Source organism: Podarcis vaucheri, assembly GCF_965113315.1.
Source record: "Podarcis vaucheri genome assembly, chromosome: Z".
NCBI classification, from domain to species: domain Eukaryota; kingdom Metazoa; phylum Chordata; class Lepidosauria; order Squamata; family Lacertidae; genus Podarcis; species Podarcis vaucheri.
Genome location: NC_138758.1, coordinates 29,033,351 through 29,047,923, shown reverse-complemented (window position 1 = coordinate 29,047,923; position 14,573 = coordinate 29,033,351). Strand labels below are relative to the sequence as shown.

Sequence of the window (14,573 nt, the reverse complement as noted above, 5' to 3'; positions counted from 1 at the left end):
GTTAACTAGCAAGTCTGTCATTTTTTGCTAAGCAATGTACTTGATGTTTTAACACAATCAGTGCAGACCAATTGCTGCTGTACCAATAGGGACATATATCAAGAGCATTACTAACAGTACTTTTGCCTTTTTCTTTGACTAGATGTGGAGATGAAATTGTGGCTGTAAATGGAGTGTCTGCCATGGGAATGAGCAATGCTGAATTGATTCCCATGCTGAAGGAACAACGGAATAAAGTAACTCTTACTGTGGTGTCCTGGCCTGGAACCCTTGTTTAAGACATAAACTCAGTATAATTTTGGGACTACTTTGGTACTAGATTTCAAGGCTTTGAGTGATGAACCAACCAAAGAAACAGTGAACTGATTTAAGATGGCTTTTCTCAAGACTGTCACCTGGAATCCTATTCCTATGCCAAAGGCAAACTGCTTATTTTATTTTATTTTATTTTATTATTTTTTTACCCAGCTTCCTGGCAGACAGAAGCCATACTTCAGTGATCAGTTAATGTTTTTGTTATGTAACTATTGGGCGTTGAACATATGAAATCTAAACTACAGCCTGTTTCTCCTCAACTCACATTTTAATCCCCCGATAAACTGCTTTGGAGTTTGTTTTTACAATCAAGGGGTATATAAATTTTATGAAATAAAAATAATATATATATATGAGTATAAGAGAAACCTGTAAAAAAGGTTTTCATGATTACTTATGGCTCCTGGTAAATTCAGTAAACATTGGCTAATGTCGCAGGTGGCACTGCAGGTTAAACCACAGAGCCTAAGACTTGCTGATCAGAAGGTCGGCGGGTTGGAATCCCCGCGACGGGGTGAGCTCCCGTTGCTCGGTCCCAGCTCCTGCCAACCTAGCAGTTTGAAAGCACGTCAAAGTGCAAGTAGATAAATAGGTACCGCTCCGGCGGGAAGGTAAACGGCATTTCCGTGTGCTGCTCTGGTTCGTCAGAAGTGGCTTAGTCATGCTAGCCACATGACCCAGAAGCTGTACGCCGGCTCCCTCGGCCAATAAAGCGAGATAAGCGCCACAACCCCAGAGTCGGTCACGACTGGACCAAATAGTCAGGGGTCCCTTTACCTTTTAACTTTGGTAGCTTTAAAGATGTTGATAAACAAATCCTGCAAGTCATTATTAAGGTCTGCCTTACCAAAACTATCGTCTCCTTTTCATGCTTGGTAGAAAGGATATGTGAATGCCATCTTTTGGGTAAGACTCACAAGATGTTCTTCTTTTTTCTGCTCCTCTGTGCCTTGTTGAACTTGAGACCATTTGCAATGTAAAGCTTGTCTCTGAGCATTTGTGTTTTTTGTGTGAGGACATGATGCACTAGTGTGATGCCTACTGCACCAGCCTTCTTCTGCTTGAAGACAGGATCTTTATCGCTGATGAAAATGAACTGAAGGACCAATGGAATAATGTTCCTGTTGATGCATTAGCAAGTAGAGATCTCTCAACATTTATTTGTGTTACCGCTGCTTGTTGCAATTCAGGCGCTGGGTGTCAAGTTGCATCTCATTCCCACTGTCTCTCTGAAAGAGTTGGGGATTGGCATCTAAAGCCACTGATGGGAAAATTCTGCAACTTGAAGAAAGTTGAATGGATGGCCCCTGTACCAAGAACAGAGACTGTGTGCAAAGACTGAATGTAAGAGAAATCTGACAGGACTTTCAGTGAACATATCATAGAACCAAAATAAATGTAATGGCAGCAGACCCATGTGCAGAATTAGGCCTGCTGCAGAACTGTAAAATACTGTATGTGTAAATTTAAACCCCAACACCCCTTCTCACAACATACTTCTTCAAAAAATTATGGCCATGCTTATACTTCCGGTCACATAACTAGCAAGGCAAAAATGGCTTAAAAATAATAATATGGAGGGAAATGTATGGTTGCTGGAAAGCATGCATATCCATCCAGAAATGCTGTGTTTTAAATTGTCTCCTCTGCATCCCCTGCTCCCAACTTTGTAAGGGATCTTGCCACTGTACTATCTAGTTGTGTCCTTGTGGAAGGGGAGACAAATAGCTGTTATGGCAATTTTGTGTAGCTTGGGGTGGAAACCCCATCAAAGCCTATCCATTCTGCTATTGTCCGTTTCCCACCCCACAATGTGATTTTTTAAATGGCATTACTTCTCTCAGTATTGGGGCTCTCCTGCTTCAATGTTTTAGTGTTGAAGATCCAAGTAGGAAGGGACTTTGGAAGCAGCATTCTACCAAGTCAGAACATTGGTCCATCTGGCTTATTGTCTACACTGACTGGCAGCAGTTCTCCAGGGTTTCAGGGAGGAGTTGCTCCCAAACATGAAGTGCTGGGGACTGAACTTGGAGACTTCAGCTTGCAAGGCAGATGCTCTAGCACTAAGCTGTGGCCCTTCCCTGCAATTAGGTATAACATTCCTTTTTTTGCCAGAGGCCTGCTGTTAATAGTTGGATGGCATGTAGAAATTGCTGGGCCAGACGGTTGATACAGAAGTGTGGCATCTGCAGGTAAAATTCACCTACGCAGTTACCAAGTACACCTTGCGGGGTGGGTGGGTGGGAATGGAACCCCTAATGTTGACAGGACTGTTGATTTCAAACTTAGTAAAGATAAACTCTTCTTCCCTGGGCAACCACAGTTCCAAGCTGGTCTCCAAGTGTAGGCTCATTTCCATGATTCTACTAGCTTGATTGTAGACTACAGACAGTAAGTTTGAGGGAACTTCCATAAGGATGGCAGTGTGGGGTGCTCCTGTTGTTGTTCTAAGATTGTGGTTTGCTTAATGTGAGTCTCTGCCCCTGTGAAAACTGCTTGCTTTACCTGCATTCTATAGGGCAAGTGTAATGCTTAAAATAACTTTTGGTCCAGCATTTCTGTATACAGTGGTACCTCGGGTTAAGAACTTAATTTGTTCCGGAGGTCTGTTCTTAACGTGAAACTGTTCTTAACCTGAGGTACCACTTTAGATAAAGGGGCCTCCCACTGCCGCCATGTCACCGCCGCGTGATTTCTGTTCTCATCCTGAAGCAAAGTTCTTAACCCGAGGTACTATTTCTGGATTAGTGGAGTCTGTAACCTGAAGCGTCTGTAACCCAAAGTACCACTGCACTAGTATATGTAACTTGTATAAAATGCAGGTTGAAATCAGAGTAACAGCTATGTGTAAAATACAAGTTCAGTGGTCAACTTTCAGGAGGAGCAGTCCATCAAATCTACATGTTTAAAGAATCCAAAAGGACCTGAGGAATGATTCAAATTGCCATCTCTGATTTAAATATCTTCACTGCCTCATTTGGGTGTTGCAAGCTGTTATTGCCATGTGTGAGAGGACATTGATATAACGGGGCATCCAATTTTCATGTGGGTGAGGTGTTCCTGCAAGTCACAGCATCAATACTGAGTGTTAATGCCTTCATGTAAATGTGGTATTAAAAGGAATCGCCATTTGCATCTCCTTGCAAGGGGTGATTACAGAATCCACAAGACCCAAGGCGGAAGCCAGGAGTAATATTTGCCTCTTGCAATGACAGTAGAGAGGAAATTGTATGCTTTTTCCAAATGAAGGGTATGTGCTGCCTCAGCAGCACTATTTCACTATGTTGTCTTATTTCAAGGTGCCTTTAACAATCACCAGTAAATCTACATTGTTTTGCACCAAAGAGATTATGGTACATTGTTAACAACTGTTATTATTTTGATGCATTTATAAATTATTCTGAAGTTATTGAAGCTGTTTTGATGATGTGTTATTCTGATTACATTGGCTCTCCTAGCATGCAGCATCCCTACAACTAGCTTCTAGCTTTTAGAAGTCAGACTCTAGCTGTCAGCTAGCTTATTGTGATAATTTTGTCATAATACTTTCCTTTTTTGGACAAAGCTTCATGTGGCTGTTACTGTTCTAAAAAATAAAAGAAGTCAATGATTTGCCAAGTATTGTCCTATATTCTAAATGCATTAGTTTGCATGGAAGCTATCTCCCATAAGAAGCCATGGGATCTCAAATGTAAGTAAATAACTGCCTTTTTTTGCTGCCAGTTTTCTCTCTCCAAAAATCTGTGAATGTGGTCTTCTTTCACAAAGAGGAAGCTTGTGCGCATGTTTGGTTGCTAATCATTTCAGCCATTTAATGTCTCAGGGAAAGAAAGTCGCTACAGACAATCTGGCTGTAAAAGTGTCACTATTTTTTTTGGACCACAGATTTGCTCCTTCATGAATCCTGTCCATTTCTCTCCAGTACACCTTCCTCATGACTTCTCTTTCTTCTTGTGCTTGTGATGCTTGTGGCTTTCACATTCTTTGCTCTCATGCTGCTTACTAGGATTGGACAAAAATACAAGAAGAATTAATGCTTTGCTCCTTATCATAGAAATACAACAGAATCCTTGGTGGCTTTTAAGCAAAATTCTAAACTTATCTGTCAGATTTTCTAATATTGTACTGCCAACATCTCAATGCAAGAGAGAATATTATAGTGAAAAAGTAGTTTAAAAATGGAGAGGCAGGTGATTGGATGCAAAGCAGTGTTATGCATCAGCTCTGGACTACAGCCATCCTTTTACAGAAAAACTGGTCTTAGAGCTCTAACATCAAGCGGCCTTTTCCACATGCTGGGGGAATGTTCCAGTAGGAACCTGAAACACATGGTATTTCAGGAGGATCAATCAATAAGAGACTGACATAACACTGATCAGTGAATTTCTACCTCAAGGGGGAAACTGATGGGAATGCAACACACACATACCCAAGTCAATTTTATTACAGCTGTGGGGCTCTCACAACCATTGCTGCACCTGAATGATGCAGTAGCTGTCAGGTATGCTCCACATCTTTGTATTCCCAAGGCTAGGCTACAGTTAACAACCTCTATGGGGCTGTCCTCTAGTGCCTGGAAACTTCAGCTAGTGCAGGAAGGAGACTGAAAAAATATATATTAGTATGAATCAGACTGGACCACAGTTTAACCCTACATAATTTAATGCTATTTGGCCTGATCCCAGCTAGAGGCTCCAAACTACCAATGGGAAACCCCTTGCCACCATGATTTGTGTTTGCCTGCTTCCTCTTTGTCTCTGTGCCTTTGCTCCTGATGATGGTCTTCTTGCTCTCTACTGTGAAAGCCCCACACAAAATCATAACTACATTCTTGGCTATAGTAACCATCCCTTTCATCTTCACTGAAAGGAAAGAATGAGGAATAGTCACTTGGAGAAGAGACTTATTCTAACAAGAAAAAGGTTTCAAACACTGTTCTCTCTTCAGTTTCATAAATAGGTCACAATATTTACCTACTGGAACCTCATCATAAACTCAGTTGTTTCAAGAAATGTAAACAGTTGGAAAGTTGATCACAAACCATGTGAAAACACCAGAACCAACAATTTTAAAATTTCTTCCATTGTTTTAGCAGGTATGGGCATTCCAATGATAGGAAGGGTATACAAAAAGAGCTCCTGCCCCAACCCTCCCCCAAAGATGGATGGCCAATGGCTGAACCAAGTCAGAACAAACCTAAGTCAGGAAAGGTGAAGCCAAGGATGGTTTCCAGAAACGTCCATGCAAGCCTGGCAGGCAAAGCCTATTCCTTTACAGAAGCATAGTCAATAAATCTTGCCCTAGTATAAAATTTGTCTGTAAACATTCAGTTAAAACCAAATGGATATTATAGTTGTCCATTCTAACATGAAATTCCTAGATAGTGACCTCTAATGTTTTACTATCATAAGTTTAGCCACTGCCAAGAGAAATAGGCTTAAATCTTAGGGTGTTAAAACCTCAGTATCCATTTCTGAAATATACAGCTGGACCAATCTGGGGTTGAGAGTCAATAATTGATTCTATAACCAACCAATATCTTTAATTATTTTGGTCTATAAGGACCTTTGAGCAGGTCTACCACATGTGGTAGAGAGATCCAGCCATCCCTCCTACACCTATTACAGCCTTTGTCCATTCTAAATAATTATAGATAGAAAGGCCAGATTGGAACACAGTTTACCCCTACATAATTTAATGTTCCTTGGCCTGATCCCAGCTAGAAGCTCCAACCTACCATTGGGAAAAGCCTTACCACCACGATTTGTGTTTGCCTGCTTCCTCTTTGTCTCTGTGCCTTTGCTCCCAATGATGATATTCTCGCTCCCAACTATTATCTCTACTGTGATAGTCCTGCTCAAAATTGTAGCTGCCTTCTCTGCTATAGTAATGATCCCTTTCATCATCGCTGAAAGGAAATAATAGTGAGTTAGAGAAGAGGCTTTGTTTAACAAGAAGAAAATTTCAAACACTGTTCTCTTTTCAGAGTTTCATAAGTAGGTCACAAGATTTACCTACTGGAACCTCATCATACACAAACTTGCTTCAAGAAATGTAACAAGAAATGAAAACACATGGAAAGTTGATCACAAACCATGGGGAAACCCTAGAACCCACCTTTTTAAAAACTGCTTTACTGTTTTAACAGATATGAGCAATTCCAGTGATAGGGTTTACAATAAGAGCTCCTGCCCCCACCTTCCCCTCCCCTCCCCCCAAAATGGATGGACAATGACACAGGAAAAAACCATGTGGTAAAATGGCTAAACCAAAACAAACCCAAGTCAGAAAGGTGAAGCCAATAAATTCTTCCAGAAATGTTCATGTGAGCCTGGCAGGCAAAACCCACAGTCCTTCACAGGAGCATGGTCAATAAGTCTTGCCTGAGTAGTGTAGTTGTAGTTCTAATGTAGTTCCTGCCTAGGGTGAAACTGTCACTGAGGGAGCTGAGGTGGTTTCACCTCATGGGGCCAGTGCAACCCCTCTAGCTGATCCAGAAGGATACCATGGTCAATGGTACCGAAAGCCACAGAGATCCAGCAGAACTAGGAAACAGCTTTTACCTTTGTCCCGATGACCTTTGGAGATCATCGACCAGTACGACCAAGGCAGTTTCAGTCCCATGAAAGGATCCAAATGGTCCACATCCTCCAGGTGTGCCTGGAGTTTTTCAGCAACTGCCCGCTCAATCACCTTGCCCAAGAATGGAAGATTTGAGACTGGGCGATATTTCACCATAGTGACTGGGGTCTACATATGCTTTTTTGAGAAGTGGTTTAAAAACCACTTCTTTCAGCGAGTCTGAGAAGACTCCCTCACAGAGGGAAGCATTCACCATCCCACAGAGCTAGGATAGACAGGGATCAAGGAGACAGGTAGTCGGTTTCACTCATCCAAGCAGCCTGTCCACATCCTCAGAGGTAAAAGATTGGAACCGATCCCATGCAACTTGACTAGACAGGACTCTAGCACTCTCCCACACCTGCCCTGCTCCGACGGTGGAGTCCACCTTTTTCCACATCTGAGTGACTTTATCTGCAAAAAAATGCAAAATCATTGCAGGAGATTTTAGGGTCCTTACCAGGCCCTGATGGCATTAGATTATGAACCACCTGAAAGAATCTCCTGCTGCTGTTTTCTGCAGATGCAACTGAGGCAGTGAAAAGTTCCTCTTCGAGGTCGCTATTGCCACTTGGTAGCATCGACGTTGAGCTCTTACCCGTGTCTGGTCAGATTCGGAATGTTTTCCACCACCGGCGCTCTAGCCATCTCAGTGATTGTTTCATCACCCTCAGCTCTGGGGAAAACCACGGGGCTGTCCGGGCTCCATGCAATCAGAGAGGGCGTTTCGGAGTCAGACAGTCTTCTGGGTGTTGAGTTTTGTGCCCAGTTTCATGCTTCAGAAGTCTGCTGTACCTGTAGCTCCAGTTCCATTCCAACATAAGAAACACCAGCACTTACTTGTATTCACTGGTGGCAGATGTCCAGTCACAATCTCTTTCCCCTATTGAGCCAGAATGTTCCCAGTGACTGTTCTTGGAAATATTGGAGTCTGTAGTCATCCATGGCATGTGAGATGTAAAATGGGAGGGTAGCTGATAAAACCCGAAGCTGTGGAGAAGGAAACAGTCTTTCACCACCCAGTTCAAACAATTGTATGATGGAGCTGGCATGTGCCTTGGTCCTCCACAACATCCATAATGGAACTTGCAACAAACTCTCCACATAGATATAGCCAAGAGAAAGTCCTTCCTTCCTTGCTTCCTGTCTATCTCTTGAAAGAGAACTAGGCACAACTGTGTAAGCTGTCCAAATCATATCTATTGCAGAAGTTAACTGGTGCTTCAGTGGAGTAGCTGATGAACAATGCTGACTGGAAACTCTCAGGAACTGCTTCCCTAACCCTACGGAAACTGGAAGATTCTAAGAATCCACCCTTGAAGCTTACTCAATAAGTGCTAAAAGCAATGGACTGTACAGAAGTACAGTTCCAGAAAAAGGCACTCATCTGACACAACCCTTTTAAAAGATGCAGATTTTGTGTTTTGTGGCCCAATGGTGGTAAAAGGCCTGCTTCATGTTCCAGAAGTCTTTGCCCCTTATGAAGTGGACACACAGAGCAGAAAATAAAAGCACGGCTGGGCTAATAGATTATATCTAAGGTACTACAACAGCCTTTGGCTATAAGCAATAAACTTGACTGACTGTCTGACTATATCTAAGGTATAGGAGACTGACAACGCAAAGCACTTAAAAATCTAGAACCAGTGTGGCCAATGGTTGGGAATGATGGGAATCGTAGCCCAAAACATTGGGTGGACCCCACCTATTTGACTGAAATGAACACAGTCTCCTTTCTCATCAGCATTGCCCAGCTTCCTACAGGACTCTTACCTCCATGTTAGCTCAGAGCAAGTATCAGTATCTTCCACTTGTTAAAATCAAGGCTTGCATTTGAAACATAAAGTGAGTGATTCAAGTAGCATCAAAATGTGGCTAACATGAAACTGTCTTATGGGTACAGAGGGAAGAGTAACACAGTGAATTCTGCAACCAAGTGTTTGAAACCCTGTTTGGCTTTGCATATAAGGCCACTGCCTAGAAATATATGGGGGTGTGGTGTGGTGTGGAAGAGCTCAGCAAATTATTCAGATGTAGATATAGAGCAGTATTAATATGCAGTTCATCAGCAGCAGATACCGAACTGTGCTAAAGCCATCCACTTCCTACAAAGTAAGGAGAGAAGCAAGCATTATGTCTTCATGAAGGATGGCAGGTGCTTTGGCATGTTCCTGGCAAACATACCTGGAAGCAGTAACTGGCTAATAAAATTAAGCATGGGCAACATGTTAAAAGGGTAATTCCACTGACTGGTGCTGGTATTTTTCAGGCTGCATGTGGGAACATTTGTGATGGTGTGTGGGAAGGTGCAAGCATGTGCAAGTGAATTTGGGAACATGTTAAGGCCAGGAAGATCAGGCAGGGATATACAGGAGAGAAATCTCAGGAATATTGCAGCATTCATGACACACACACACACACACACACACACACTCCAGGCTTTAGCAGTTGGTGGGAGAATGAACAAGGCAAATGCTGCAATGCAGGAGGTCTCACAGGAAGGGGCAGCTCAAACATGGCTAGCATAGAAGGCACATCATGGGGCATAGTGGCACTCCAGCTCTTCTAGACCTGCCAGTTTGCAGAGGTTAGCATTTAGTGGCATCTCATATCCAAGAGTAGACAACCTGTTGGCAGTCATAGAAGATGGACCTGCCTGGGCTCTGAGATCTTCAAGGGAGGCCATTCTCAGGCCTGCCACCCTCACAAGCATGCTTGTTTTATATTTTATATTTTAATTCTACTAATGTAAAATTGTTTTTTAAAAAACAGATTTCTTTTTTTATATATGTTTTTAGCTGATTCTGTTTTAGTTGTAAGCTGCCTTGAGTCCTGCCAGGGAAACGTGGGATATAAATACCGTATTGGCCCGAATACAAGCCGCACCTGAATATAAGCCGCACCTTTAAAATTGGAGGGGGGAAAGAAAAAAAGAAAAAATATTTGAATAAAAGCCGCTCCATTCCTCGCTGCTCCTGGCTGCATGGGGGGGGGGGAGCCGTGCTGCATTGCTCTCTCCCTTTCTGGCCTTGGGGGAGAGGACGGGGGACTACATGTGGGGTGGGTGCGGCTTTGCCGCACTCCTGGCGCTGTTTGCCCCGCGCTCCTGGCTGCATACCGTAAAGTCATGAATATAAGCTGCACTTTAACTTTTCATGGTTGGAATTGAGGCCTATATTCAGGCCAATATGGTAAATATAACAATAATTAAATAGAATGGTTCAAGGCTGCCCAACAAGAAGCGAGCTGGGAAAGCGAGCTGAAAGAGGCGGTTATTAAACCGCTTCTTTAAAAAACCATGTTTAGATGCGGCCACGATGGCCAACTATCGCCCAGTCTCAAATCTTCCATTCCTGGGCAAGGTGATTGAGCGAGCGGTTGCCGAACAACTCCAGGCATGCCTGGAAGAAGCGGACCATTTGGATCCCTTCCAGTCGGGATTCAGGCCTCATCATGGGACTGAAACTGCCTTGGTCGCACTGGTTGATGATCTCCGGCGGGCTAGGGACAAAGGTGAGAGCTGTTTCCTAGTTCTGCTGGATCTCTCAGCGGCATTTGGTACCATCGACCATAGCATCCTTCTGGACCGTCTTGAGGGGCTGGGAGCTGGGGGCACTGTTATACAGTGGTTCCGCTCCTTCCTCCTGGGCCGTGTTCAGAAAGTGGTGGGGGGGATGAGTGTTCAGACCCCTGGGCTCTCACTTGTGGGGTGCCTCAGGGTTCTGTCCTCTCCCCCATGCTTTTCAACATTTACATGCGGCCGCTGGGAGAGATTATCAGAAGGTTTGGGCTGGGTGTTCATCAGTATGCGGATGATACCCAGCTCTACCTCTCTTTTAAATCAGAACCAGTGAAGGCGGTGAAGGTCCTGTGTGAGTGTCTGGAGGCGGTTGGAGGATAGATGGCGGCTAACAGATTGAGGTTGAATCCTGACAAGACAGAAGTACTGTTTTGGGGGGACAGGAGGCGGGCAGGTGTGGAGGATTCCCTGGTCCTAAATGGGGTAACTGTGCCCCTGAAGGACCAGGTGCGCAGCCTGGGAATCATTTTGGACTCATAGCTGTCCATGGAGGCACAGGTCAAATCTGTGTCCAGGGCAGCTGTTTACCAGCTCCATCTGGTACGTAGGCTGAGACCCTATCTGCCTGCGGACTGTCTCGCCAGAGTGGTACATGCTCTGGTTATCTCCCGCTTGGACTACTGCAATGCACTCTACGTGGGGCTACCTTTGAAGGTGACTCGGAAACTACAACTAATCCAGAATGCGGCAGCTAGACTGGTGACTGGGAGCGGCCGCCGAGACCATATAACACCGGTCTTGAAAAACCTGCATTGGCTCCCAGTACGTTTCCGAGCACAATTCAAAGTGTTGGTGCTGACCTTTAAAGCCCTAAACGGCCTCGGTCCAGTATACCTGAAGGAGCGTCTCCACCCCCATCATTCTGCCCGGACGCTGAGGTCCAGCGCCGAGGGCCTTCTGGCGGTTCCCTCATTGCGAGAAGCAAAGCTACAGGGAACCAGGCAGAGGGCCTTCTCGGTAGTGGCGCCCGCCCTGTGGAACGCCCTTCCAGCAGATGTCAAAGCGATAAACAACTACCTGACATTCAGGAGACATCTTAAGGCAGCCCTGTTCAGGGAAGTTTTTAACGTGTGATATTTTATTGTATTTTTGGTTTTTATGGAAGCCGCCCAGAGTGGCTGGGGAGGCCCAGCCAGATGGGCAGGGTATAAATAATAAATTATTATTATTAAATCCACATAACCCATAATGGGTAGCACAGGACACTAACTGATTTCAGGCAGCATGTCTAAGGGGCTCACCTGTGGAGTTGTAGCCAAATGGAGGTGGTTGGCTGTTGCTGTAGCTGGCAGACTGGCTTTGAGAGAGGGAGGGAGGGAGGGAGAGAGGGAGGGAGGGAGGGAGAGAACACAACAACAACAACAACAACTGGTTAGTAATATCTAGTCCCCCTGTCACCCATTCAGAAAGAGAAAAATTAAAATCAACTGTTCTAAAACAGAGCATCATTGTCCCAACTCCCTTAAAGAGCTTCACTCTTATTGACTGTAAGCCACCTCTTCATCAAAGGTGCTGATCCTTTCCTAGTCCTACCATGCCATCTCTCCTAGCTACTACCGGTTTCTTGTCTATCCACTAGGAGTACAACCTAGGAGTGTTGAGTATGCAGAGAGCTAGACACAAGAATACTGAAGAGCCCTGTTGGATGAGACCACCTAGCCCAGCATCCGGTTTCCACTTTGAACACCAAGATGCCTCTGGGAACCCTGCAAGCCAGGCATGCTATCACCCTCTCCTGCAGTTCCCTCCTCCCCAAGTGACATGCTGCCTCCGTAAATATGGACGTCCATTTGATTATCATGGCTGATGTCCACTGAAATCTGTAAAGTTCCCCATAAATTTGTCTAACCTAGCCTTTCCCAACCTGACACCCCTCCAAATGTTTTGGACTCTAAGCATCTGTGGCAATTACCATGCTGACTGAAGGAAGATGGGAATTGTAGACTAATACATCTGAAGGTTGCACCAGGTTGGGGAAGATATAGTCCCATTGTAAAGCCATCTCCACATTTTGCCAAATGAACTCCATAAACTGACAATGTGGGGAATGAGTGTGTAAGAGTTCTTAATCTAAGCTCCATGTCTTTTCTTTGTACAAACATTTTTGCTCATGAAAAACCTTTCTCTCTCCCCCCCCCCCAGACCATTTGCAGTACATTAAAACCAATGAAACCAGTATACACAAAATAAAATCCAAATATCTAAAACCCAGGAAAACAGAGAAAAATTAAATCCTTAAATATCACAATTAAACACCAGCAAAATTCAGGAAATATAAAAAATGCCTGCCTAAAAGCTGTTAGGGGCAGGCCAGTCTAACTTACTGTGGAAGGGAAATCCATATCTTTGGGGAGGGGGGCTGTCACAGAAAAGGCCCAATCTGCCTTCCTACCAAACTAACATTTTCTGCTGATGGGACACAAATCAGGACATCACAAGATGACAGTAACCTATGGTGATATGAGGCTGTGTTTCAGATATTCCTGGACAGGTAACAACCAGCATCTAGAACTGGGACCAGGAAAGTGGAGTGGGAGAAAGAGAGAACCAGAAGCCAATGCAATTGATATAAGACTAGTGTAATGTGGCTGGAAAAGTGCTCACCATGAAACATGGTGGCTGTTGTATTTTTCTGCTGTTTCAGATGCCTCTTCAAGGGCATCACCGTGGGTGGCACCAATGGCTGTTGTGGCCCTGGTTGCTGCAGTGACTTTGTGGGGTGTGCCTTGCTCCCATTATCACCAAGTACCTTTAAAAGGAACATAAAACAGAAAAGGGATTGGTTAAAAAGAAAAAAGAAAACACCTGACCTCCCCATTAATTGCAGCCAAACTGATTCCTGTACCAGGCTTTACACAAAGCACACATCCCACATGGGAGGACTGCATTGTGCCATTGGAGCACAGAAAAATGGCAGAATGTGGTCCTGGATGTGGAGTTGAGCTTAAATGGAATTCTGAACTTCTCCTTACTTTGCTTTTAAGTATGCGGACTGAATTTACCATATCTTTCCATCTATAAGACCCCCCCCCTAGTTTTGGGGACTCGGATTTAAGAAAATGGGGGGGAGATGGCCCCGTGTATAAGACGCCCCCTAATTTTTGACTTTTTTTAAAGGGAAAAAACCTAGTCTTGTACACGGGAAAATACGGTAATAAAAAGGGTATGCAATCAGCCCCAAAGGAGGCTCCTTTAGACGAAGGGTGTGATATAAATTTGAGAACCAGTGTGGTGGAGTGGTTGGACTAGGACCTGGGAGAGACCATGGTTCAAATCCTCCCACTTGGCCATGAAGCTCTAACTAGGTGACTGTGGGGGCCAGTCACTGCCTCTCAGCCCCCCTACCTCACAGAGCTGTTATGGGGATTAAATGAGAAAGAACGCACCACCTTGAGCTCCTTGGAGAAAAAGGTGGGATATAAATACAATTAATATATAAACAAACTAATCCACTTGTACTCAAAAGTGAGTTAGATAAGAAAGCGAAGTTCATGGAGTCTGGACAGATTTCTTACCTGAATTGAGCTTTCCTCTGGGCCATGCTTATCACGACGCCTTCCTTCCACTCTTTTAATAGTGCCTGGCTCTCCACCTATCACATCAATGGTCACACTTAGCTTTCTGGTTAGAAAAGGGAGAGAAGCAACATCTCAGATTCAGCATAAGCAGGTGACAGACAGATGGTCTGGTTGCACACTTGCACTCTCCCCCTCCTTCAGCTATGCAAACAGGGAAGAGATGGAAGGCTTTGAGATTTACCAACACGTAGGTCATATACTGCACCAAGCTCCACTATATATAGACCCTTGGCCCTTAGATCTTCCACAGGAAGGACTTGGGCATTCTTACCCAGTCTGAATGAATAAACAAACAAACAAACAAACAAACGAATGAATGAATTCAAGAGCACAGTAAGATTAATGGAGGGAGCATGGCATCTCTAGCAGCCAATTAGGGAGGCCCAAAGACTTAACTGCAAAGCATTCACTGGCCCAGATACACGAGCACCTCGTCTAATAACAAGGGCTAATGTTTTCCCACACCTAACGCTTTTGCT

The 14,573-nt window shown here is 44.3% G+C and overlaps 3 protein-coding genes across 11 annotated transcripts in view; 2 read left to right on the top strand and 1 right to left on the bottom strand.

Moving 5' to 3' along the window:
- The window catches only part of LOC309523951 (ligand of Numb protein X 2-like), a 41,239-nt gene extending 37,306 nt beyond the window's left edge, over positions 1–3,933 (top strand). For both annotated transcript variants that reach the window (XM_082208252.1, XM_082208253.1), the window contains exon 10: positions 143–3,933. In XM_082208252.1, coding sequence (XP_082064378.1) covers positions 143–278 — 136 coding nt within the window. In that variant the 3' untranslated portion in view covers positions 279–3,933. The remainder of the gene's footprint in view (positions 1–142) is intronic.
- The window catches only part of LOC309523972 (ras-like protein family member 11A-like), a 212,123-nt gene that overhangs the window by 94,760 nt on the left and 102,790 nt on the right, over positions 1–14,573 (top strand). The gene's annotated exons all lie outside the window — the stretch shown is intronic.
- LOC309523981 (uncharacterized protein) lies at positions 4,102–13,182 on the bottom strand. Of its 8 annotated transcripts, XR_014215701.1 has the most exons (6): positions 13,121–13,176; positions 11,758–11,809; positions 7,777–7,926; positions 6,071–6,223; positions 4,745–4,918; positions 4,102–4,317 (listed from the first exon to the last, which is right to left on the bottom strand). XR_014215701.1 is itself a non-coding variant. In XM_082208305.1 (5 exons), the coding sequence occupies exons 1-5, from the start codon at positions 13,121–13,123 to the stop codon at positions 4,248–4,250; spliced, it is 432 nt and encodes a 143-aa protein (XP_082064431.1). In that variant the 5' UTR covers positions 13,124–13,182; the 3' UTR covers positions 4,102–4,247. The 8 variants fall into 8 exon arrangements, 4 of the variants coding, with proteins under 4 accessions (XP_082064431.1, XP_082064430.1, XP_082064433.1 ...); XM_082208305.1 differs by lacking the exon at positions 4,745–4,918 and having other exon boundaries at positions 11,758–11,813; positions 13,121–13,182; XM_082208304.1 differs by lacking the exon at positions 4,745–4,918.

Bases quoted from the DNA above. Each gene is read 5' to 3' on its own strand.
- LOC309523981 (XM_082208304.1), bottom strand. The intron at 7,927-11,757 runs GTGAGCCCCTTA...CCTTCTCCACAG, and splicing joins ATTTGGCTACAACTCCACAG to CTTCGGGTTTTATCAGCTAC. The intron at 4,318-6,070 runs GTAAGGCTTTTC...GTCCAATCCTAG, and splicing joins GGCAAACACAAATCGTGGTG to TAAGCAGCATGAGAGCAAAG.